This window comes from Typopeltis vanoorti, chromosome 24, assembly GCF_054136105.1.
Source record: "Typopeltis vanoorti isolate ZY-2024b chromosome 24, IOZ_Tvanoo_1.0, whole genome shotgun sequence".
NCBI classification, from domain to species: domain Eukaryota; kingdom Metazoa; phylum Arthropoda; class Arachnida; order Uropygi; family Thelyphonidae; genus Typopeltis; species Typopeltis vanoorti.
This window is the reverse complement of record NC_143572.1, coordinates 57,355,433-57,382,348: the sequence shown is the minus strand read 5'-3', so window position 1 is coordinate 57,382,348 and position 26,916 is coordinate 57,355,433. Positions and strand designations below refer to the sequence as shown.

Here is a 26,916-nt window from a genome sequence, read left to right as displayed (position 1 = left end):
GATCAATTTTAGTTTTTTTCCTATCAGCATAAATTCTACAATAACAAGCAAAATGACTCTCTAGACGTCGGCAAACAAGCATTCTTCAATTAACATCTGGATCCATATCCATTACTTGCTGCTTAAGTGATTTTAAACTGTGAAATATTCCATCTAGTTCTTTGATTGTTATCTCCTTTGCAACCTCATCTTCACATTCCATTTGTTCGTTGTTTTCATATGCACATTGTTGTTCAGTTTCAAGAAGATTGTTGTCACTGAAATCTTTTGAATTTGAATCCAATAATTTTTTAACATCATCTGCATCAACACCATCAAAACCAAGGTCTTCACCACTTGCAATGATTTCTTCAACTATGTTGGTCACAAAATTTTGAAAGCCACCTAAGTCATTAGCACATTTTGCAAAAGGTTTTCCCAAACATTGCTTCCTTAATGTTAAAATTTTTCCAAAATTCTTGGAACCTAATCACATTTCCTCCAGTTGTTTCTACTGCCTTTGAGAATCTCTTTTTAAGAAAACAGGCTTTGAAAATTGCAATGACGTCCATGTCCATGGGTTGTAGCAATTATGTCGTATTTGGTGGAATTTTCGTAAATTTAAAGTTAATTAAAATTCTTGCCGCATATATAAAGGGATTGTCGCAATTAATTTTGCCACGTTAAGTAAGGGATACCTGTATATTATATACATCTATTAAATATATTAAGTCTAGTGTGAGATGTGATAAGTGATGACTTATGTCCCTGTAATAGTGGAGGCTTTGGAAGGCAGTGACACTAATGGTTTTGAAAGCATATGGTCTGAGGCAGAAGTAGGCAATACAGGATATTTAGTGGGCTTTTGTTAAAAGCCAAGGAGCACAGAGGATGAGTAACTGATGTTTAGGCAGTTGAGTTTGGCAAGTGCAAGAAGAATGATTGTTATGGGAGATTTTAACTACAGCTGGGAAGAGGAAATACATTTAGAATAAGGGAATGGAATTTCTAGAATTCTTGAGAGACAAATGTCTTAGGCAACATGTAATAGAGGGAACAAGAGGTTCAAGAGTTTTGGATTTGGTCATAGCATCAAAAGAGCTGATTATAACTGAGATGACACCTCTTCCCACAGTTGGAGAGAGTTGACCATGTGGTTTTGAGTTGGAAGATGAATAGATATGCAGGATTATCAAAGAGAAGGGAACGCATGTGGAATTATAAGGTGGGTGATTATAATAGTCTTAGATATCAACTTGAGGCAGTTCCTGATGGAGGGAAAAATTGGAAGGATGAGATATCATTAGTGCTTGGGAAATTGTGAAGGAATGTTTGTTAGCAGCAATAGTAAGCTGTATTCCACGAGTGAAGAAGAGAACAATTTGGTATAAAGTGGATGACAAACAATATTAAACAGGAACTGCAGATGAAAAAGGAGTTATGGAACAGATATAAGGAGAGGGGGTGGAGAGCAGATGCATGAAGAATATAAGACGCAGGCCAGGAGAGTGACTAGTATGGTAAAAAAGGCAAAACTGGAATATGAGAAGAGACTGGAACTAAGATCCAAAGAAAATCCTAGGGAATGTTTTAGATATGTGGCCAGTAGGAGGAGAAATGATTGTGGAAGAATGAGATTGTGGGATAAAAATGGGAATAGAGTGACTGATGCAGAGGACATAGTGGAGTTGTTCAATGAACACTTTATTGGAGTATTTCATCCTGGAGATGTAGGTTTAATACTAGAAGAATAGGGCAGGTTCAAGGTTGAGAGGTGCAAGAAAAGAGTTTGTTCCAAATACTGATGCCTCCATTCAAAAATAGAGAAAAGTACTTCCAGTACTTTTCTCCATCTTTCCAGTTTAGTTCCCGCTTCTTCTGTTGAATCTGCAGGCAGCAAGATGTCATCTGCATACAACATTGTCCAAGGCGCATCTTCTCTCACCACCTCCGTCACAACCTCCATCACAATATTAAACAGAAACGGACTTAATATATATACTGCTTATGCACTCAGTAATTATGGAGGGCTGACAAGATCAAAGAGCTTTTCTGTGACATGCATATTTACTGAGAATCTGCTTTTGCATCTACTACTATACCTTAATTCTATTAAAGAGAAGTTTGGCATTTCCATGCCCAGGATGAGACAAACTATCTCTTTATCTAACACCTTCCAGATCTTTCTCTATAATTTTGCATACCAAGTCAGTGTCCTGCATGCTGACAACATGGCTGAACCATCACAGACTTTCCTTACACAGGACAGTGTAAAGAATCTCACACTGGACAAGGAAATTCATCTTTCAACTAAGAACACTGATAAACACCCATAGTAGGATTCAAATCCTCAACCTGTTGTTGGAAAGTTAATGTTACCAGGCAAGTGAGTTGTTTTGAAGTAAGTTAAAACCCAACACAATCCATTTAAGAAGTATCTTGGGAGACTATTATGAATCTTAAATTTAAATCTTAGTGCTGTCCCACTGTCTTCTTACACTTTTTATAAGATTTTGAACACACCAGAGATTATTCCTGACCTTTATAGAATGTCCTTGAAAGGAAGACAGAGAAACTGCATTTAGCATATGTTTTTCATTATCTTAGTTTCCTTAATATTGATAATCAAATCTAGCTGACTCCCAGCATCATCAACTGCAGCAATAAAGAAGTTCACTTTCCCATTATTCATGGATAAGAATAAATCATCAACATACAACAGATCAGATGCCCTTCAGGGTCTTAGACCACTCCAGTCTCTAGTCAACTTCCATTACAAAGTCCTGTTCATCCCAAAAAGCATTTACAAGAGTAAATGCTTTTGGGATGAACAGGAATCTTACCCCAGTCATTGTTTTAAACTACTTACCATCCTTTATTCACTTTAACAAGTCTCACAGTTGTCATATAAAGTAGTCATAATGCCTGTCAACCAATATGAAATCTTTTATTTGAATCCACAAAACAAGCAACCACCTGTTTCTGAAATTAATCTCCTTTTATATCTCTGCAGTAATTTCATCACAACCTGATTCATGAAACTTTAATTTATTTATAGTCAATTTAACCTCACAGACCAATATCCAACTGTTTTTAACAAACTGGTTAGTTCTGCCCAATTAGGTCATATCGCAAGAATGAATGTTGTCTAAAAGATTATCAAAATGCTATGCATAGCCATCATGCCCTTCAATTACATTCTTATTTTTATCTTTTAATGATTTCACTCATTCTTCCTTTCCCCTAATCCTGTGGGCCTCCTCTCTTTGAGAGGGTTGCAGCTGATTACTAGGGAGATAATTATGAAGCAAGATGGTTTCCCGTTTCCTTCCTTGTCGTAAGTATTTATGATTGTAGCCTTGTGTGTTCATAGGACTGCTTTGCCTGTTTTGAGGGATGAAAAACCTGAGTTACCAGGAGGGAAAAAACCTCCACCTCCATATGAGACTGGTTACTTCACCTTCAGTCGCAAGAGACTAGATAAAGGTTCCTCACGTCATGGATGGGAACTGAACCTAGGTTTTTCCGACCAAAGGGCTTTGTCTATACTGACTGAGCTACGGAGACTCATTCTTCCTTCATAACTTATTAATGACTTCATACAGTCTACAGTGATTATTCTCTCTCTCTGTCTCTTTCTCCAGCCACGTTCTCTGCCATGCTGTCAAGCCATACGTTTATCTAGTTTCAATTGTCCTTTTACTTATATTAGGGAAGAAATTACAGTATATTCTTGTTTTAATCCAGTATCTAAGTATAAGAAAACAGAGTTTGCACATGAATTATCTTTATGACCAAGCTACTTGTATACAGAGGCTGTTGACTTCACATCAATTGTTTCAGTATCCCATATTCCTTTTGGACTTGCATACTGCTATGCATTATGGGGCCTCAGCTTAAGAAATGTTGTAACCAGCCTGGATAATGATCATTTTCCATAATGCATAGCAATATGCAAGTCTGAAAGGAAGTATATTGTGCATTATTATTACAGGCAACTCCAGGGAGTCCTTAGACTCATCGAGGGAGGCCCCAAATCATATTCATCACAACTATTCGACATTCAAACAGTATCTATCATACCTCGTCTTAAACTCATTCACTATCACAGCATCCACCACAGACTCTGGCAGCCCATTCCACTCATTCACCACTCTAAAAGTAAAGAACCCAGCTCTAACACCCTTACTAACCACACTTTTGCCCAGTTTCCATGGATGTCCCCACAACCATTATGGGATACTGATGCAGATGATGTGAACACAACAGCCTCTATATAGAAGTAGCTTAGTTCCTAGTATATAACTCTTTTTATTATCCCGATGTTTTGATCTTCATATCAAGATCATCATCTGGAGCATACATAAATATACAAGACAAGCTGTATTACATTTCAAACCGTAAGCTAGAGAAACAATGATTTGATCATTGTTTCTCTAGTTGTTTCATCAAATCATTGTTTCTCTAGCTTACGGTTTGAAATGTAATGCAGCTTGTTTTGTATATTTATGTATGCTCCAGATGATGATCTTGATATGAAGATTGAAACGCTAGGATAATAAAAAGAGTTATTTTAACACGGTTGTAGAATTCATAATTTCAAAAATGAATGCTGATCACCGTGTAACACTAAAAGAAAGGATTAGTTCCTAGTAATACTTTATGTGCAAATTTCATTTCTTTATGCTTGAGCAAAGAATCAAAACAAGAATATAATTTCTTCTATAGCATAATTTATTAAGTAAAACTGAAAAATCATAAATATATGGCTTGACAGCATGACAGAGAAGGCATAGAGAGAGAGAGAGAGAGAGAGAGAGAGTGAATAATCACCACAAGCTAACAAAGTTATTAATAAGTTATGAAAGAAGAACTAGAATGAAGTGAAATCCTTTTGTTGTCCATTCTCACTTCCTGTAAGGCAAGACTCTTATATGTACCTCTGACATTGAGTGAAAATAACCACAAAAGTCTTGCTTCAGTATCCTTGGGCTCCAAGTAAAGTTTTTATTAAGTCTGTGGGAAAATGTTTTTTTTTTCTCCCAGGGCTGAACCAAATCACCTCCTAATAGCATGGAGCAACAAGCTGTCTTACAAACTCCTTTCGGTTTAAACAATTTAAGCTAATTTCAAATGTTACAGCACTTGGAGTTTGGAAATCATTCCAAAAGAGTAGAGTCCAGTATCTGCAATGATTTCACATTCTATACATAATTATCATTATGGGACATCTCCATGGAGTTCAGGGACCCATGATGGGAGAAACTCTACACACTGTATAATCTATTATCAATGCTATAGCATCTTCCACCTACTAATTCACTACATAATCCACAATCAATGCTACAGCATCTGCTATCCACTAATTTGATACGTAATTCACCAACAACACCAATATTAATTCCACTTCTACACTGCCATGTAACCTTTCCATTTTTCAATTTATGTCCCCATATTTACCTCAAAATAATTGCTCAGACTGCACCCATTGTGCTAATCTTTCTCTGCACCTGTTGGTCTATAGCATTGAATGATATTTTATTCTGTTGGCCTCTATCTCAAACCAGATAACCATCTGAGGCTATTTCATGTGAGATAGAGGTGAATTTCTAATTTTTAACATATACTTTTGTTGGTTGCAATTCTTCAGCTATCATCAGTAATGCCCCTCCCTTGTTATATTCCCTCCATGTTCCCTGAAAATACAATACGCCTTACATTCTATCTTTATAACTAGATCATCTTCTTTCAACCAAGTCCCACTAATGTCAATATTTTTGGCCAAGATGAATCAACCAATGCAAAAAATTTCTTATCCTTATTCTTGAAGCTTCTGGCATTTATATACATGAATTTAAATATCTCCTTGAGCCCAAAGCTACCTTTGCATCCTGTAATTATCAACCCATTCTGGTTTGAGACCTGACAAACTGTATCAACATTGTGTAATCATTTGTCCCAGGAGTAAATGAACACATGCTTGCCTGCAACCATTCCCTAATACCTCAATTTTCTTTGATTTTTGCAACTCCTTTCATAGCAACACTTTCTCCAAACATTTAATTCAAAAACCATTCAAATGCAAACCACTAGTCATGCACAAGTCCTTTTATTGATCAAATTCACTCTCAAATATCTGCCAACTGCACACCACTCTCTTGCACATCAAATTAATCACATTAGCCTTCTTTCTTAAATGATATTCAACTATGTTTGGTCTTTTCTTAAATCACATTAACGACAGTACTGGCCTTGTTGTGTATATATATCTGCATAATTACATGGATACGAAGTGTCCACTGAAGTCAGCATAACAGGCCGAGTGGTTAGCGTATCTGCTCTCCAGCTAAAAGGATGTGGGTTCGAATCCTACCGTGGGCATGGATGTTTGTGATTGTCTGTAGAAATGCTAGTGGTGGTGGTGGTGGTGGTGGTGGTAGTGGGCGGTAGATAGCATCGATGTAGTTGTAGTTGGTGGAGACAGAGTTGTAGAGTAGGTACCCTCCTTCAATGAGTCTTTGGACTCCCTGGAGGTGTTACTACTACTAATAATAATAAATAATATTATAGAAACAATATGGATACAAAGCATATATTATATTTTTGAATAACAACTTCACACATGTAAAAGAAATTTAAATATTATTTAGTTTTTTCTTATATGTGCAAAGCCATTATTAAAAAAATATAGTATGTCTAACATACATGTCTCTATTAAACAACTAGAAGCATATATTTTTGATGTATTTTATCTGTGTGGCCGTTTAGTATGTTTAAACTGTTTAATTATTCAACTGTTAGGTTCTGATATTGTTTATCATTGGAATGCTGTTAGTTTACTATGATTTACATCTGTAACATATTTATGGTCCTGAAGAAGCAAGCTACAAAGAATGCAAAACTAGTAGAGTAAATAAACAAAACATTTTTCTTTCTTTCATGTGGCACTTTCGAGAATACGAGCCTCCATAGCTCAGTTGGTATAGATGAAGCCCTTTGGTCGGAAAGACCTGGACTCAATTCCAGTCTATGACATGAGGAAATTTTATCTGGTCTCTTTCAACTAAAGGTGAGTTAGCCAGTCTCATATAGAGGTAGAGGGTTTTTTCCTGGAAACTTGGGTTTTTCATCCCTCAGAAGGCAAACTGGCCCTGTGAACACACACGGATCTACAGTCAAAAATGCATACTTAGAAGTCCCTCATTGGAGGGCACAACCTCAATTGGTCCTATGGGATGGATGAGGTAAAATTGGGGGGAACCTCACTCACGACAACAACAAAATTTTCAGAATACCCCCTTCAACACTGATGTTTAACATTTGTAAGTCCGCCTGAGAGTATTATCTAATACTCTCAGGTGGACTTACAGATGTTATCAAATATTAGAGTTTTGTATTTTGTATCAAGATGAATAACACTATATTATACCAGTGGAACTACACTCTAGAAGAGTGAGAAGACAAGGGCCTAATTTCGTGATAATGAAAAGAGAGTCCAAGTTCATGGACATAATTGAGATGACAAGAGCATTAATGAGCTGGGATAAGAAAGTTACTATTTCTCTACATGATAATGAAAAAGGTGATAGATTAAAGCAATGTGGGTTACAGATTTGGATAAATAAGTGGATAATAGATGATGTAATCAAGACATAATTTAGTGAAGCAATTTTATAGGACAGATACAAGGAAATTTTTCCAGGAAAAACAGGAGATAGACAGTAAGACATTCCTGGAAATTATTAAATATGGTGAGCAAAGTGATGAGATTTTTCTCATAACAGGTAACAAACCAGTGAAATGCTGATGCAGGGAGTGATGAGTGCACTGACAGCACTTTTAAAGAGAAAAAAAGTTCAATAAGACCTGGGACTCTACAGAACTATTACAATTTTTTTATGTCTTCCACCCACAAGAAAGGGGCAAAACCAGAGATCATCCCTAAAAATTATGTAAGAGTGTGGTGAAGAGGAGTGTGAGGAGTATATTTTTTACATGGAGAATTGCTAATAAATGAAATGCATTACCAGAATGTGTTGTTGATGCAAGGAGTGTTAAGGATTTTAAGATTCAGTATGATAAATATGTTGTCAGTTGAATGAACTTCCCATGATGAGTCTGCCAACTCCATGGAGGATGCAATAATAATAATAAACTTATAGTACATTTGTACCCTGGATGGACTAAGGATTTTTTTTTACATTTTTATTGATTATATTTTTTTTCTGTATTTTTTTACTAATTTTTACATGGTCCAGAAATCCTGCTCTAAAGACCAAACACAGAACTTTTTTAAGCTAGTTCAGACCTCCAATAAGTGGAGTAGTAGTCTCATATCAGGTGATGAAATTCATCTTCCACCTAAAGACAATCACAAACATCCATGCGCACAGCAGGATTTGAACTTGTGGCTTGCTGGTTGGAGAACAGATATGCTAACTACTCAATCAGGCCAGCAATAATAATAATAATTTACACTCTACTTACAGCCTGTATTTGTTGTTATCAGCCTTAATTAATTAGAATCCCACTACTGGGCTAATGTCTCCCCCCATGTTATTCCATTTGGCTCTATTTTAGGCTGTTCTTGACCAGGTTGGTCCTGCTGTTAGAGTAAGTTCATCTCTCCATCTGGTCTTCTGCCTACCCTCTCTAGGTATCCAGTAAGTGGTGAGTTTATCCTGTGTATCATCTTGTTTTCTCACGTGTCCTTTCCATTTTGGGAATTTTACTGTTCAAATGATGCTATTGACTTTTGTTTTCTGTCTTGTTTCTAGGGCTCCTATGTTTTCTATCCATCTGATGTTTAACATACTTCTTTTCATTGCTGTTTGGCATGTTTTTAGCTTGGTCATTTGCTTAGTTGTTATAACAGTCTGCATTACAATTCTCAAATGAAGATTAAAATTGTATTTAAAAAGTAATGAGATATATGATAAACACAAAATTAGCTACCTGAACACTAATGCTTCCTTGAAGTTTTAACTGAAGTTTCTTTAGATCATTTGGCTGTAGGGCAACAACTTCTAGCAGTTCACATACTCTTGCTTGCATTTCATCAATGGCCACCTGAATTGGACTCAGAACTTGAACAGTTTTGGAAAATACAGGAATTCGTTTCTTCACATAAGGAAAGGAATAGAGTGCTACAAAATATAATGATGCAGTTTACTTGAAATAATAATTAATGGTGTTTAACACATAACTGCTGATTTTGATACTATTAATAAAGTAGTTGTAATATCACTAAATTCATTCATCTAAAAACATCAAACATCTGAAAAGATCTAAACATAATCATTTTGTCAAACTGTTCAAACTGATATTTAGCTTGACATTCATATTCCTTATCACAATCAATAGCTAGATTCAGACTATGAGTTATATCAAATAACCTATCAATTATTCGTACAACTATGACAGCAATCATAACTACAAAGAATTATGTTGTTCTTCTACTGTTTAGTGGGAGACAGATAACAAAAGCATCTTTACTACATTTCACTCATGAGGAAGTCTGAGTAATAGAACCTAGAAAATCACATCTGCATACGGTTCTTTTTTTAAAAGTTCAGAAAAGTAACATATTTTAATAATAGCCTCCTCAAAAAAGCAAACATATTAAAAAAGATTTCAATTACATAACAAGAAAGTTGAGTTTGCCCCATCAAAAGAAAAAAAGAGAATAGTAGCATTTTTATGGCACATTAATAAATATAACATTCTATACAATCAATGAATGAAACAAACAAACAAACAAAAAAAGTAATTTAAAATGGCATCATTTCCCCCCCCCCCTTAAAAACTGGTCAATATCCATGATAATTTTTAATGATAGGTTTACCGTGTTATTTCTGATATACTACTGTTTGCAAAGTTTTGTCTCAAGAAAATAAGTGCTTTATAAATGTTAAACTTAATATTTACTTGGTGCATGTTTCTAACAATAGCTTTGGCTGAGTGGTTAGTGTATCTGCTCTCCAGCCAAAAGGCTATGGGTTCCAATCCCTTGTAGGCATGGATATTTGTGATTGCCTGTGAAAATACTAGTGGTGGTGGTCAGCGGTAGATGGTGTTGGTGTAGATGATGAAGGTAGTTGCAGTTGGTAGAGTGGTGGAGTTGGAGAGTAGGTACCCCTCATCATCTACATCAGGGGTTGGCAACCAGCAGCCCAAACATGCATTTTTGGCAGCCTATAAAAGGTTTGCCATACTTAAATGGCATGTGGCCCGTATGTTGAATTATTTAAATAATACATTTTATAATATGAATAATAAATTAAAAATAATTTGATACCAATACTTCTTGATATCGCCCTGCAACTTGGCACGAGTCAACCGTGTCAGTCATCATGAGTGGAGATAACAAAGGCGACTTCATCCGATGACAACCGAGATTTTGGCGCACTTTTGCAGTCGCGTTCCCTAGTCCGTCATATATTTGTTAAAAATAATTTCAAAAATGGGCTCAAGAAAACGCAAAATTGCACACAAAGGAAGAAGGTTTAATAATGAATGGAATAGCAAGTACTTCTTTATTGAAAATGGGAGTAAGCCCCTTTGTCTAATTTGTCATAAAAGTGTTGCTGTCATGAAAGAATATAATATCAGACATCATTACAAGAATGAACATGAAAGCCAATACAAGGGTTTGAACTCTGAACTTAGAAAGAAAAAAATCATTAATAAATTAGAAGCTTCTTTGATTGCTCAGCAAAACATATTTAAGAAGCAAAGTAGTCATAATTAATCAGTTGAGTATAAGGACGTTACACAACTATCTGATAAAAAATGGATTATGTCTCTTGCATTTATGGTAGATATTACAACATACCTTAACGGACTTAATTTGAACCTGCAGGAGCAAGGTAAATTACTAGTTTTCTAACATGAAAGCTTTTGAAGGCAAACTATGTCTGTTGAAGAAACATATGATGGAAGAAAATCTACATCATTATATATGTTGCAAATCTACATCTACAGTTGGATGACAAACACAAAAGGAAACTTTTGATGGTATCATTGAAGATTTACAAACGGAATTTTCAACAAGATTTGTGGATTTTCATAAAAATATCATCGAAATGCGATTATTTTTGAACCCTTTTAATGTCGACATTGATGACATACCAAACCAACTACAGATGGAAGTTTTGGAATTACAACACAATGAAACATTAAAGAAGCACATATATTTGCGAAAAAGCATTTTCTGCAATGAGTTTTAGAAAACTAAATTTTCTTCTCGACTGACTGATAAACATTTGCATGCTTCGATTTGAATTTGCACCTCAGGTTATAAAGTAGATATAGATAATCTGACTAGGGGAAAACAATCACAAAAGTCACATTAAGCAGGGAGACACACATATTGTGATGCATAAACCTTATTACTTTGTTTTTACATGATAATAATTTTCATGCCCTAAGATTGATATAATAAAAGTTGATAACTTAAGTATATTTTTCACTCACTATTTTCTCCTAATTAACGCTTGCAGCATGATTATTAAAAATAAAAGTTGAATGTGGCCCATGAGCTTGAAAACGTTGCTGACCCCTGATCTACACCATTATTTGAACCTGCAGTCTTTTGGCTGGAGAACGGATACGCTAACCACTCAGCCAATCAGGCCAGCCTTTAACATGGTTTAAAAGTACGAAGGATAGATAGAGGAATAACGGTGATTAAACAGGAGATATGGGGAAATGAGTAAACTTTATGTGAATAAGACTGCAGGGCATGATGATATATCACTGCATATTTTGAGGGAATGTTCAATGGAATTAATATTGACTTTGACATACTTGTTTAACATGAGTCTTGCATTCAGCCAGGTGTCAAAGGAGTGGAAAGCAGACAAAAATGTTCTCTTTGATAAAGTAGGTTATAAGACTAACGCTTCAATTATAAGCCTGTATGTGGTGTGTGTGTGTGTGTGCGCGCACACGCACACGGGTCTATCTGTCTGCCTGTCTAGAATTGTGGTGTTTTGGAGAGGTTAGTAAGGATCAAGATTCAGCAGAACTGGATTGACAATAGCAGCATTCTCATTGACAAACAACATGAGTTTGCTAAAGGAAGACAGTGTTTTAGCAATCTACTTACTTACTTATTATAACAAGGTAACAAATACAGCATAAAAGAGATGCATACACAGTGGTATATTTAGATTTTTGCAAAGGCCTATGATATACTGCCATGTGACAAGCTGTAATTAGACTAGAACAGATTGAGTTGGATAACAGATTAGTGAGTTGGAATGGAGATTGACTGTCTAATATGATTTTAAAATTCAGGAAACAGAGATAGTAGTCTATATCTCTGAATGCCCACTAACTCAGAATGAAATCTTTGTTCTGTCCGAAGGATGATTTTGCTACAGTTCCTAAGAAAATACCATATATGGGTTTCCACCACAACAATGAACATAATTTATCCAGTCATTCCAGAGATGATGATGCCAAAAAACTCTATTTAGAAGTCTCCTCAGTGCTACTTAAAGCCAAACTTTCCCCATTTAAGATTTCTTCAGAAGAAATTAAAACCTTGCAGTCTCTAAAATGAAACAACCACCTTACCATTCCCAAGGCCAACAATGGAAAAGCTATCATTGTCACAGCTACCACAAACTATAAAAGGAAAACATCTCTCCTATTACATAACAGCTCTACATATCAAGAAAATAGCTACCTCAAAAAACTCAACACAACTCAGCCTCAAAAACTGATTGATGATTTGTCTATTGTTAATTGAAAGAGAATTTATTATATTTAGATGTTTATAGTGAAAGGATATTATCATAATATTAATATTATTTTAACTCTTTTATTAATACTTGTATTTCTAACATTTTTTTTTAATTCCGAGTATATGCACATGGGTTCACTCCGATTGGTTAAATGACCTCCTTTTTTACTATTTCTTTCAGAATCCAAAAAATCACTGACTCAAGACCAAAATAAACACATTTAATAAAACAAAAACAATATATATACACTTCAAACAAATATTACATATAACTAACTACAATTAATTGGATCCAAGGCCTTTTAAAAATAAACTTGCACTTAAGACTAGACTAAACACTTTGTTTTCACAATGACAAAATGTTAAGTCAGTTTCTCTCTCTGTCAAGGCCCTTTTCCGAAGATATGACATTATTCTTCATTTTTATTTAGGATCCTTTCTCTTCACTCATGTAGCACACATTTAATTCTTCCTGACTCAATTCTGTCTCCTTTCCAATAGAAATAATAGTTAGATCCGGCGTCCTTAATACAGATAAAACTTCCTAATCAGAGTTTTCTCGAACATTCCTTTAGAACGTAAATAGCAATTTCTTCTTTTATTCACTACTAATGCTTACTGACAGTCTTAACTCTTTTATTAAAAAAAAAAAAACTCATAGTTCTACGATTCCCTTTTCAGAATCTCCTATAAATCTTCCAATTAGCGTTTCTTCCAATATTCCTTTTAAAAGGTCTATAGCAATATTTCCCTTTTATTTATCAATACTTATTCCACTTTGAAACTTAATAGTTCCACGATTCCTTTTTCGGAATATACTGTTAATTTTCCTCTGACTGTCACATAAAAAAACTCAAGTTCCTCTGAATCTAAATATCTGCCGGCCTGTGTTCTAAATTCCTTCCGAACGCTATCTTGTTTATTTCTTACTCAGATACCGAACGCTTTCCTTGTCAGCTGTCAATCACACATCAAACTTCTCGGCAAGCATGCGCACTCCTTAAAAATGGCAAGCGAGAAACTAAATACTGTATAATGGCTGACGCGGTTGTTTCCGTTAGCGACAAGTGAATGTCTTCATAAAACATGAAACATAATATTTTAAACTATAATAAAAACTTTTTAAAGTAATATAACTATTCAAATCCGGTAAGTACATAAATTTTTAACTGCTTTACATATCATTTTTGACAAAACAATTTCAACAATTTCAAAAATTCTAAGGAGTTTTTTCGATATGTCGCCAGTAGAAGAAATGATTATGGTAGAATGGGATTGATTGGTGAAAACGGAGGAATGATAACCGCTGCGGAGGATATAGTTGAGATATTTAGTGAGCAATTTCTAAAGGTATTTCATTCTTGTGAATGTGACATCATGCTGTATGAGGAATTGAATAGACTTGATGTAAATAAGGCTGTGGGACTTGATGCTATTTCACCACGTGTCTTGAGGGAATGTGCCAGAGAGTTAACAACAGCTTTTGTATATCTTTTCAACATGAGTCTCTCACTGGGTCAAGTTCCAAAAGAGTGGAAAGAGGGTAAAATTGTTCCAATTCATAAGGGAGGTGATAAGAGTAAGGCTTTGAATTATAGACCAGTCTGTGTGTCTGGAGTTGTGGTCAAGGTATTAGAGAAGTTAGTTAGGAATAAAGTTCAGAATTGGGTTGACAACAGAAAAATACTCTTTGGTGGCCAGCATGGATTTACTAAAGGAAAATCGTGCTTTAGCAACCTGCTTACTTTTTATAATAAAGTGACAAATGCGTTGGATAAGGGTATTGCATATACAGTGGTATATTTAGATTTTGCGAAGACAGTTGATAAATTGCCACATGACAAGCTGGTAATTAAATTGGAACGGATGAGGCTGAACAGTAGATTGGTTCACTGGATTGGAGATTGGTTGTCTGATAGGTATCAGCGAGTTGTCTATGGAGGAGCGATATCCCAGAAGAGGAAAGTTACTAGTGGTGTACCTCAAGGGTCTGTTTTGGGTCCATTGCTGTTTAATTTGTATGTAAATGATATCTGGAGAGGTCTGAATGGTGATGTGCAGTTGTTTGCAGATGATGCAAAGTTGGGAAGAGCAATCAGGAGTAGTGTGGATGCTGTAGCTTTGCAAGAAGACTTGAATACACTGTCTGAATGGGTAAATAAGTGGGGATGTCAATTCAATGTTTCAAAGTGTAAGGTTTTGAAATTTGGGAAGCAGAGATGGGATGTAAAGTACACAATTGGTGCGAATATCTTGGAAGAGGTAGAGGAAATGAGAGATCTGGGAGTGATTGTAGACAAGGACCTAAAATTTCGGGGACATGTTACTAAAATAGTGAAGACAACACAGCGGATAATGGGAATGATGCGGAGGACCGTGACTTGTAGGTAGGGATGTTATGGTTCCTTTGTATAAGGCTTTGATCAGGCCACATATGGATTACTGTGCACAGATTTGGTCACCTGGTTTTCAAAAAGATGAAATTGCATTGGAAAAAGTTCAGAGGCGATTGATTAAGGTGGTTTCTGGTCTCTGGAATGTAGAGTATGAAGACAGATTGACAAAATGCAATTTGCAGAAATTGGTGGATAGAAGGAGGAGGAGGGTTATGACTGAAACATATAAGCTGTTAAGTGGTTATTACCAGATTAACATCGGGGAGGTTTTGCACAGAATGGGTGAGGATAGCAGGAGAACAAGAGGTCATTCCTGGAAGCTGTATAAGGAGGGTGTGAGCAAGGGAGTGAGGAGCAGGTTTTTTGCATGGAGAGTGGTGAGTGATTGGAATGCTTTGCCCAAGAGTGTGGTGTGTGCAGAGACAGTGAATATATTTAAGGCACAGTATAATAAACTGTGTGTATAACAGTGGACCTCCCACGATGAGTCTTTGACTCCATGGAGGTTTTTATAATAATAATAACGGGCACATCGCAAGTGCCGACAATGCGTGTTATGAAACTAAAACTAATAAGCATTCTAACATAAACAATTCGTAAAAATATTCAGAATTTTAAATTATGATTATTTTTACGTCAGTTTTATCTTTCTCTGAAAATTTAAAAAGAAAATTTTAATATTTAACAAATCTTTAATGCGAATTCAGAATTTTCTTCTTCCAATTTACTATACGTACAAATTTACTCTACGGGAGGAGTTATACTGGAGGAAGTAGGGGAGACAAGAGATCTGGAGTTGATGATTGATAGAAACCTGAAATTTAGGGGACATATTGCAAAGGTGGTGAAGGTAACACAGAGGATTGCTGCAATAATGAGAAGGACACTGACCTGCAGAGATAAAACAGTTATCATTCCATTGTATAAGACCCTGATCAAACCACACTTGGACTATTGTTCTCAGATTTGGTCCCCAGGATTTGAAGGGGACAAATAAACTGTGGAAAGGGTTATAAAGGCGGATAACAAAGATGGTTTCAGGACTGTACAATGATAGTTATGAGGATCGGCTGAGGGAATGTGGACTGCAGAGTTTGGTGGATAGAAGAAGGAGAGGTGATATGATTGAGACTTTTAAACTGTTGAGAGGTGGTTACAGGGATGACACTGGGGAGTTCTTTCATTTTGTTGAACAGTGGGAAGGAGTGATGACAAGAGGCCATCCCTGAAAGTTACAAAAGGAAACTGTGAGCAAGAGGGTGAGGTGTGGTTTCTTTGCATGGAGGGTGGTTGAACCATGGAATGCATTGCCTGATGGAATGGTGAGAGCGAGAACGGTCAAGGAGTGGTATAGACTTTGTGTTTCTTAGGGGGGGGGTGACCTCCTCTCAATGAGTCTTAATAGACTGTGTTTCTTAGGAAGGACCTCCCACGATGAGTCTTTTGACTCCATGGAGGCCTGAATAATAATAATAATAAAAATAATAATTATTCCTTGATCTTAAAAAATAATATGATTCTTGCTTATCATTATTTACACTCTCGGAATCACTAATTTCAGAATCATCTGATGCTAGAGATAATTCAGAATTTTCTTCTTTCAATTTACTATACTTACAAATTTCATTTAAACTGCTTGAATTATGCCCTAAATCTACAGAATCATCACTATCAGAATCAAATTCTACAGGTTTCTGAGATTCCTTATCCTTATTAACTAAATTAGAGGTTTTTTCATATTCCTCTGGTTTATTTAACTCTAAGTTAACTAACCTATGATATTTTGCTATAATTTCATCAATGTTAGAGTCAGTTTGATTATCACCACTCTTACATTGTACATATTATGAATTATGTACCTTGGGATTTCTAAAATTTCCTGCATTAGGTTTTGTTTTACGCAAATTAAATTTTCTCCTTTGCTGTGTATTTGAATTATGAGCTTTAAAACTATTCCCTTTCTTACTATTTGATTGTGAATGAGATGCACAATTAGTGCTAGGAAAAGAACGCTCATTTTTCAATATTCTATTCATATTGTCTCCTAATATTACTAAATTTTTAATCACCAAAAAGTAATTTTTTAATCTATCAGAGTGTACATTTATAATTTTACTAGGATTTTTGAAATCTTGACTCTTAAAATTCACAGGAGAAAATTTCTCTAAAATTCTATATGGACCTAAAGCTTTCCTTCCTAATTTTCCAACTCTTTTTATAGTAGAATTATCATCTAACGATACTAAATCACCTGGTGCAAATGACTTATACTTTCTAAAACGATTTATATACTGCCTAGTTTTCTGAGAACTTAATTCTTTATTCACCTTATGAATAACATGAATTTTAGATTTTTCTTCATCTTGATTAAAATGGTTATTCCTAAACGATTCATCATCATCAGATCCTAGAGATCTAGATAAGTAATCAGCTACTATATTTTTTCCCCCTGGAATATAAGCCACATCAATATTATATTCCTGCAGTTCCAGTGCCCACCTAATTATGCATTGATTTTTATCCTTCATAGTACTTAGGAATGACAGAGGCTGGTGATCAGATCTTATTTGAATAGGTTGTCCTAACAATAAGTATCTAAATTTTCTCAATGGAAAAATTATTGCTAGTGCTTCCTTCTCTATTGTTGAATAATTCAATTCTGGACCTAATAATTTTCTACTTATAAAAGCTATTGGCTTAAAATCTTCTCCTTCTTTTTGTTCTAGTACAGCAGCAATACAATCATTTGAAGCATCAGCAGAAAGATAAAATACTTCACCAAACTTAATGCCAGGAGTATCCAGAATAAGGGAGAGGAATTGGTGGCGCAGATAGCATCAGCCTGGCAAAAAATTATTGCGATCACTGAGACGTGATTGACAGAAGGGGATATAACAACAGGAATAGAAGTCGCTGGGTATAGCATTTTTCGTCAGGATAGGAGGGGAAAGCGTGGTGGTGGGGTACTGCTTATGATAAGTGATGACCTATGTCCTCTAAGAGTGGAGAATTTGGAAGGAAGTGAGACAAATGATTTTGAGAGCGTATGGTGTGAGGTAGAGGTAGGCAAGACAGGATATTTAGTGGGGTGTTGCTACAGACCCAGGAGCACAGAGGATGGGGACCAGGATATGTTTAGACAGCTAAGTCTGGCAAGTGCAAGAAGAATGATTGTTATGGGAGATTTTAACTTCAGTAGTATAAATTGGAGAGAGGAAGATGCATGTAGCAATAGGGGAATGGAATTTCTAGAATTCTTGAGGGACAAATGTCTTAGGCAACATGTAACAGAGGGAACAAGAGGTTCAAAAGTTTTGGATTTGGTTATAGCATCAGAAGAGTTGATAATAACTGAGTTGATGTCTCTCCCACCAGTTGGAGAGAGTGACCATATGGTGTTGACTTGGAAAATGAATAGGCATGCAGGAGTATCAAAGAGACGGGAACTTATGTGGAATTATAAGGATTATAATAGTCTTAGACGTCAACTTCAGGAAGTTTCATGGAGGCAGGAATTGGAAGGCCGGGATATCACTAGTGCGTGGGAAATTGTGAAAGAATATTTGTTATCAGCAATGGTAAGTTGTATACCACGAGTGAAGAAGAGGATGCAATTTGGAGTAAAGTGGATGACAAACAATATTAAACAGGAATTGCATGCGAAAAAGAGGCTGTGGAAGAGATATAAGGAGACAGATGAAGAGATGCATGAGGAATATAAGACACAGGATAGAAGAGTGACTAGTGTGGTAAGGAAAGCGAAACTGGAATATGAGAGGAGATTGGCCCTAAGATCCAAAGAAAATCCTAGGGAATTTTTTAGCTATATGGCCAGTAGGAGGAGAAATGACTGTGGAAGAATGATATTGTGGGATAAAAATGGGAATAGAGTGACTGATGCAGAGGACATAGTGGAATTGTTCAATGAACACTTTATTGGAGTATTTCATCCTAGAGGAGTCAGTTTTAATGCTAGAGGGATAGGACTGGTTCGAGGTCTGGAGGTACAGGAGGAGAGTGTGTTTCAGATACTGAGTACTCTGGATGTTAGTAAAGCTGTGGGACTGGATGGTATTTCACCACGAGTTTTGAGAGAATGTGCTAGGGAATTGACAGTGCCTTTGACCTGGCTTTTCAAAATTATATTGAAATATAATTGAAATAATAATTATTTCAATATTATATAAGAAATCCTCAGATTTCTTATGTTGAAAACAAGATTTATCCCTAAATCTTTTTTTCTTTGGAAAAATGACCAGGTTTATTACATCTAAAGCATTTTGGAACATATATCCTTTGAGATGTTTTATTCCTGTCAGTACCATTAGATTTACAAGAGAAAGACTGATTATCTGTAAGATTCTTGGATATTGTTAAATCCGATATAATCTTAAACAGAAGTTCCTGTCCTTCTACTATTGGTCTCTGTTGTCTTTCTATTTCTTCACTAAGAAATGTTTTCAGTTCCTCTAATTTTCCCAAATGTAATTGTACCTTGGAATCAGATTCTGGAACATTTTCAGTGAAATTCACAGAAGTTTCCTTAGACTGTTTCCTTTTCTTAGCACCTTTTAATTTATGAAACTTTCCTTTTCTCACTTTATCTGTAGCCACTGTGTTAGGAGAATGGGTTACATTATACTGAAAATAGTTTACCTGTTTATTATTTGTGGAATCAAATATATCTCTAAGTTTCTTTTCCTTTTCCTTAACAATTTCAAAACACTGTTCAAGATTTTTAACTTTTTTCTTGTATGCTGAAAGTTTCTTTCAAATGATCTTTAAGGCCATGCCTAAATTGATTAAACAGCAACCATTCTAAAGAGAATTTCTCTTCAGATGAAACATTAAATTTATGAGCAATGCTCCAAAGTCTATGATAATATTCTGAAACAGATTCCCTATTACCTTGGATGCACTGATGAATTTTCCAAATGTTAGGTCCTAATTCTCTTACACTTGAAAATTCTGATATTAGCAAACTTTTAAATGTTGCATAACTGTTAGTGTCTCTCAGTAAAGGAGATGTGTTTAAGAATGTTTTGGCTTTGCCCAATAATTTATTACAAAGTATAATCAACAAATGAAAATCTGACCATTTTCCTAAATCTCTAATTTTTTCTGCATATTTAAAAAATGTTTCTATGCTTTCACTACTATCTCCTGAGAAAGAAGGTATTACTAAAGTTGGATTAATTAACCTAAAAAATTCCTCATCTTTAACTGAAGAAACTTCACTACTAATATTGCTATCTTCTGTAGCCATTTTACTTGAGTCAAGATTTACTTTCTGGATTCTAAAAATAAAGTTAAGTCATAACCAATCTTGTCGACTGCACCATTGTTAATATAGAGAATTTATTATATCTAGAGATAGTTATATAGAGGATATTTATATATTTAATTCTGCCAGCTGCACCATTGTTTAAATATAGGATTTTTAATTATTTAATATTATCCTGTCTATAGAGATGATCTCTGTTCAACAATTATTTTTTTAATTCTGAGTGTTTATAAGTTAAATACCTATACTATGTTATCAGCCCTGGTAACCCAATTACCATCTGCATTCAGCAGGGTAATCCACCAACCTATATGCACAAGGGTTCAATCTGATTGGTGCAATGACCTCCTTTTTTACTATTTCTTTCAGAATCCAAATAAATTACTGACTCAGACCAAAATACAAAATAAACACATTTAATATAACAAAAACAATATAATATATATACACTTCAAACAAATATTAGATAACTAACTGCAAATTAATTGGATCCAAGCCCTTTTAAAAGTAAACTTACACTTAAGACTAGACTAAACACTTTGTTTGCACAATCACAAAATGTTCATAGCCAGTTTCTTTCTCCATCAAGGCCCTTTTACGAAGATACATATGACTCTATTCTTCATTTTCACAGGATCCTTTTTCATCACTCATGAAGCACACATTAAATCTTCCTGAATCAATTCTGTCTCTTTTTAGCAGAAATAATAGTTAGATCCGGCGTCCTTAATATAGATGAAACTTCCCAATTAGAATTTTCTCGAACATTTCTTTAGAACGTTAATAGCAATTTCTTCTTTTATTCAGTAATGCTTATTAACAGTCTTAACTCTTCCACTTAAAAAAACTTCCAGTTCTATGATTCCCTTTTCGGAATCTCCTATAAATCTTCCAATTAGCATTTCCTCCAATATTCCTTTTAAAATGCCTATAGCAATATTTCCCTTTTATTTATCAATACTTATTCCACTTTGAAACTTAATAGTTCCACGATTCCTTTTTCGGAATATACTCTTAATTTTCCTCTGAATGTCACATCAAAAAAAACTCAAGTTCCTCTGAATCTAAATATCTGCCAGCCTGTGTTTTAAATTCCTTCCGAACACTATCTTGTTTATTTCTTACTCAGATACCGAATGCTTTCCTTGTCAGCTGTCAATCACATATCAAACTTTTCGGCGAGCATGCACACTCCTTAAAAATGGCAAGCGAGAAACTAAATACTGTATAATGGCTGACGAGGTTGTTTCCATTAGCGACAAGAGAATGTCTTCATAAAACACGAAACTTAATATTTTAAACTATAATAAAAAATTTTTAAAGAAATACAACTATTCAAATCCGGTAAGTACATAAATTTTTAACTGCTTTACATATCATGTTTGACAAAAGTATTTCAATAACAGGCACATCGCAAGTGCCGACAATGCGTGTTATGAAACTAAAACTAATAAACATTCTAACATAAACAATTCGTAAAAATATTCAGAATTTTAAATTATGATTATTTTTACACTATGATATCTACATCAAGATGTAGATATCATAGACAAACTAAAGACTCACCCGGCCTGAATATTATATGTCCTGAATATTACAGTAAGTGGATAAGGTTTTTCATAGAATAGGAGAAAAGAGGTGAAAATTTGTAGATTGCAGACACTACAAAAAAAAAAGAGAGAGAGAAAAAGGGGTGATGTGATTCTATAAACTCCTGAAAGGGTCCTACAAGATACCAGTTGATATCATTTTATGGAGGGTGAGGACATCCATAGAAGTTGAGAATGAATACAGTCGAGAAAGGAGTGAGAGCTAGATTTTTCTCTCAGAGTGGTGTGTGAATGGAATTGCTTTACTTTTGGAGCTAGTGAGTGCAGAGAGTGGCAAATGAATTCAAGAGAAAGTATAATAGGTGGTGTGGTTGATGGGCCTCCTTCAATGAGCCCCTGACTCCATGCATGTCGCTTATTATAATAATAAGCATCAATTTATAATTACTATGTAATTTAATGTTGGTACAAAGTGAGTTATCATTATTATTATTATTACCATAAATCTGGACCTACATGGAGTCATGACTCTGTGGAAACTCTGCTTTAGACAACACAAAGTATGTCATACCATTCCTTAAACTCATTCACTATGATACTCATCTCCCTCTCAGGCAATGCATTCCATGCTTTTAGCAGTAGCCATGCAAAAAACTTACTTTTTTACTTACTACTTCCTTTTACAACTTCTAGGAATGGCCCTTTGTTCCTTCCCCTCATTCTACACTTTTGAAAAATCTTCCATCTCTCAATCCAGTAAAAATCTCTGAGCAGCTAACATGTCTAAATCATATTCTCTCCTCCCTTCATCTTTTGTCCACAAAACTCCACAGTTTGCATACTCTCAGTATTCAATATATCCTCATAAAAAGCTTTAACAGTCCTGATATAATTTCTACTATACGACTCTCTGAGATTATTATTATTCTTATTATTATTACGTGGTGCCTCCAAGGAGTCCAATCATTGAGAGAGGGCACCTACAGCGCTCCATTTCCACCATTCAGTCTACCAAAAGCGAACTGCATCATCTACACCGGGGCTGTCCAAAGCATTGCCCCCACATCCCGTGTCCAAAGCATTGCCCATGAGCCGCATGCAGCCCATGGTGCAATTTTGTGCGGCCCGCCTGCGAGATTTGATTTTCACAAAATAAAATAACAATCTAAATCGAATGCGTATTAAATATTTAAATTCTATCACTAATCGATAATCTCGATGTTGATAATTTTTTTGGTGTTTTTACATCACTATATATCCACTTGTTTTTCAAATATTAGATGTGTCAAAGAAGTGTGTTTACACTGTTTTGTTCCAACACGCAACTCCAGGTGCTCGTTCCCCATGAGCGGCCAATTAGTGCTGTTCGTTTGTTCAGCTTTCAAGATTGTGTCGCTGCTGCTCACCAAATTACTATTCTAGTAGCAAGGCTTATACGTTGGTCAGACATAACTGGTAATTAGTTTACGGAATTAACAACGCATATAAAGTATATTAATTAAAGGTAACTTTAATGAATAACTTCTATATTTCGGCAACGTCACATTGCTATTTTCAGGAACATAAAGAACTTGCAGCTGCAAATTGTCCTACTTTGGCCAAACAGGCAGAACAAGAAATATCAGGATTTCAGAACACCAAGACTACATCCGGTTTCACCAGTACAGCCGCTCTGGCTGGCAGACCATGCCTTAGATACCCACCATAAAATTCGTTGGAAGAAAACAAAAATAATTCATCGCAGCAAGTTTAAATACGAAAGATTATTCAAAGAATCTTCAGCAGCTCTAAAAAACGTTCCTAACCTCAACAAATTTGGGTGCATGAAACTACCCCAAATTTGGGAGACTTACATTATGAGAACTTCAGCCCAAATGCCAAGACTACCAAATTAGCCCGCGAGAGGGCACCATTAGGACTTTAGGAACAATATTAGTTTCTTGCTTTCTTCCTCATTTGCTTTGTGTTAGTGCCTGCATGCACATACCATATCTTTATGTTCCTGAAGATGGCAATGTGATGTTGCCGAAATATAGAAGTTATTCATTAAAGTTACCTTTAATTAATATACTTTATATGCATTGTTAATTCCGTAAACTAATTACCAGTTACACCAAATTACTAGATACACATTGTGATGCAGCCCTCAGACATTTTTTTTTTCTAATGCGGCCCTCGGATTACCCAAGGTTGGATAGCCTTGATCTACACCAATGCCATCACCACCACTACTAGTATTTTCACAGACAATCACAAACATCCATGCCCATGGTGGGATTCAAACCCACAGCCTTTTGGCTGGAGTGCAGATATGCTAACCACTCTTACTTCAAATTCAGACTTCATTACTTCAAATCCTGGTGACTAGATCTTAATACAGCAATCTAGATATGGTCTGATCAGGGCTTTATACAATGGAACAATTGCTCTTTTACCTCTGTTGGTCAACATTCTCCTCAGTATTACAGTTGAAGAGAATATTGTTTCTCCACTTCTTCCAGATGAACTCCACCAAGTAAGTATAGTGCATCTCATTTGTGTATCCAAATGCTATTGGCATAAGGACTGAATAATGGGCTATCAGAAAGTTGTATATGGAGGAGTAATAATACTCTGTCAGAATCAGTTATCTATAAGAAAGACAGTTATCAATCCAATCCTCTAACCTGATATCTACATCCATATGTCACAACTTCAATATCAACTTATCATATTTATTATTATTATTATTATTATTTCGGGCTACTCCAGGGAGTCCTTAGACTCATTGAGGGAGGCCCTAAACATCATCTCCACACAACTATTCGACATTCTCACAGTATCTATCATACCTTGCCTTGAACTCGCTCACTGTCAGCACCTACAACAGACTCTGGCAGCTTATTCCACTCATTTACCATATGGTACCCTATCGAATGCCTTTTGCAAAAAAAAAAAAAAGTTGCTGGATGCCTTTCCCTCATCAAATGTTCTTTAATTTATTATGAATAACAAGCAAATCACTGAAACAAGAGCTTCCCTTAACAAATGCAAAATAAATAATATTACTCTCTTCTGCCCAATCCTGTATATTAGTTCTTACAAATTTTTCCAAAATCTTAACAACTAAAGAAATACAAACTAGTCTATAACTTGGTGCCTCCATTTTACCACCCACCTTAATCAATAGATGCCGTTTGGCGAGTCTAAATACCAAGATTAATTTCTCAGCACATTCCTTAGAAACATGTGGTCAAATTCCATCTAGTCTCACTGCCTTGCTGATATCTATAGTACACAGTATTTGGAACATATCTTCGTTTGCTTCTAATCCATCAATCCTCCTTATCTTTCTAAAAATAAAGTCTACTTGACTAGAACAGAACATCCTAATAAAGTAATCATTAAATACCTATACTATGTTATCAGCCCTGGTAACCCAATTACCATCTCCATTCAGCAGGGTAATCCATCCACATCTCTCTCTCTCTCTTACTCTGATGCTTTTCTCTTACACCTACTCTTGATCTTGTTCCAGCTAACCTCTCTAATCTCTCCATATACCCCTCTCAATTCGGTCTTCATATCTTTCATTTCAGTTTTCAGCAGTTCTATTTCTCTCTCCACACATCCTGCTTTCACCTCACACAATCATGGCCATCCATCAAAACATTTCCCTCTGGCATGTCATCTAGTGACACGTCTTTCACATTCTCTTAACCATCTATGACAAAGCCTGAGATAGTAACACTCAAGTAACCCAGCACCTTCTACTGCCTACACTTAATGCACGCATTCCTATTTGTCACTGCCAAATTTTTAATTCACAGGATGCATATATGCCACATATGTAGCAGGCTACAAAACTCCACTATGCTACATATAATGTAATCTTTAATTATTGGCAAGGTGATATTTAGCTCTGGTGGTGGTCATGACAGATGCGAACAAAGTTACACAAAGATAGACAGATAATAAATTCATATAAAACAACCACACAATTAATGCAAAAAAATAGTAAAATTCTGTAGCAGAAACTTAAAACCACTATTACTGAAGATACATGCCTGAAAATAAAATCCTCCCTTAGTATTAAAAATTCATTGTTTTTTAATGTCTTGCAATGATTATCTACTTCTATCTTCACCACCAGTGGTATGCTGTCAATATAGTGGATTTTAATTAAAGGAACATATTAAATAAAGAAATGTAGTTAACAGATTTCTTGAGGGATAATTAAATCCATCGATATGATGAAGGATTCCAAAGAGTAAGAGTGCCAGCATGAAAACAGCTTTAGAATAAAACAGAGGAAAAAGAAAACTATCTGAGCCAAATAACCATGTATGTATTAAAATCAATGCTAAACAGAAATCATGAATGAACTTTACCATCTGGTCTTCAAGACAACTTGGCAGATTCCTTGTATGCAGCTTAATATTCTTCAATGGTATTTCTGCTTTAGCAGAATGGAATATCCTCAGTGGTTTCCTGCAAGTTTCTGCTGAAAAATATTACTGGCACACCTTTCAAATGTGGATAACATATGGAATTCTGAGAAAGAGTCAACCCTTCCACTCCCTTTTCTATATAATACCACACTATTCATAATGGCATCTTGTTCTAATGTATTCTATTTAGCAACACTTTGTTTTCAACATTATGTTCTTATTTGTATCCATATTTTACATAGAATCTCTTTCTCTTAGTCAATCTCTCCATACCTGACAACTTGGACCCTCTCTGACCCAAATAATATTATTTTTATTTAAATCTATTATTTATTCCTCTGTTATTGCACGCTACTTCAGTTTTTTTTTTTTTTTTTTGGACAATGCAAGTGACAAGAACTATATAAAGAGTTATTGTCCTTTAAAAGGGTCTTATCATATTATTATTATAGTTATTATCCTAAGACCACATGGAGTAACAGACTCATTTAGGATGTCCCTTTTGTCATACACACAACTCATCATA

General features: G+C 35.3%; 1 protein-coding gene across 1 annotated transcript in view; it reads right to left on the bottom strand.

Annotated features, from left to right (window-relative positions):
• Positions 1-26,916, bottom strand: part of Ziz (dedicator of cytokinesis protein Ziz) — an 826,359-nt gene that overhangs the window by 39,326 nt on the left and 760,117 nt on the right. The window contains exon 48 of the mRNA XM_090414187.1: positions 8,935-9,125. Coding sequence (XP_090270313.1) covers positions 8,935-9,125 — 191 coding nt within the window. The remainder of the gene's footprint in view (positions 1-8,934; positions 9,126-26,916) is intronic.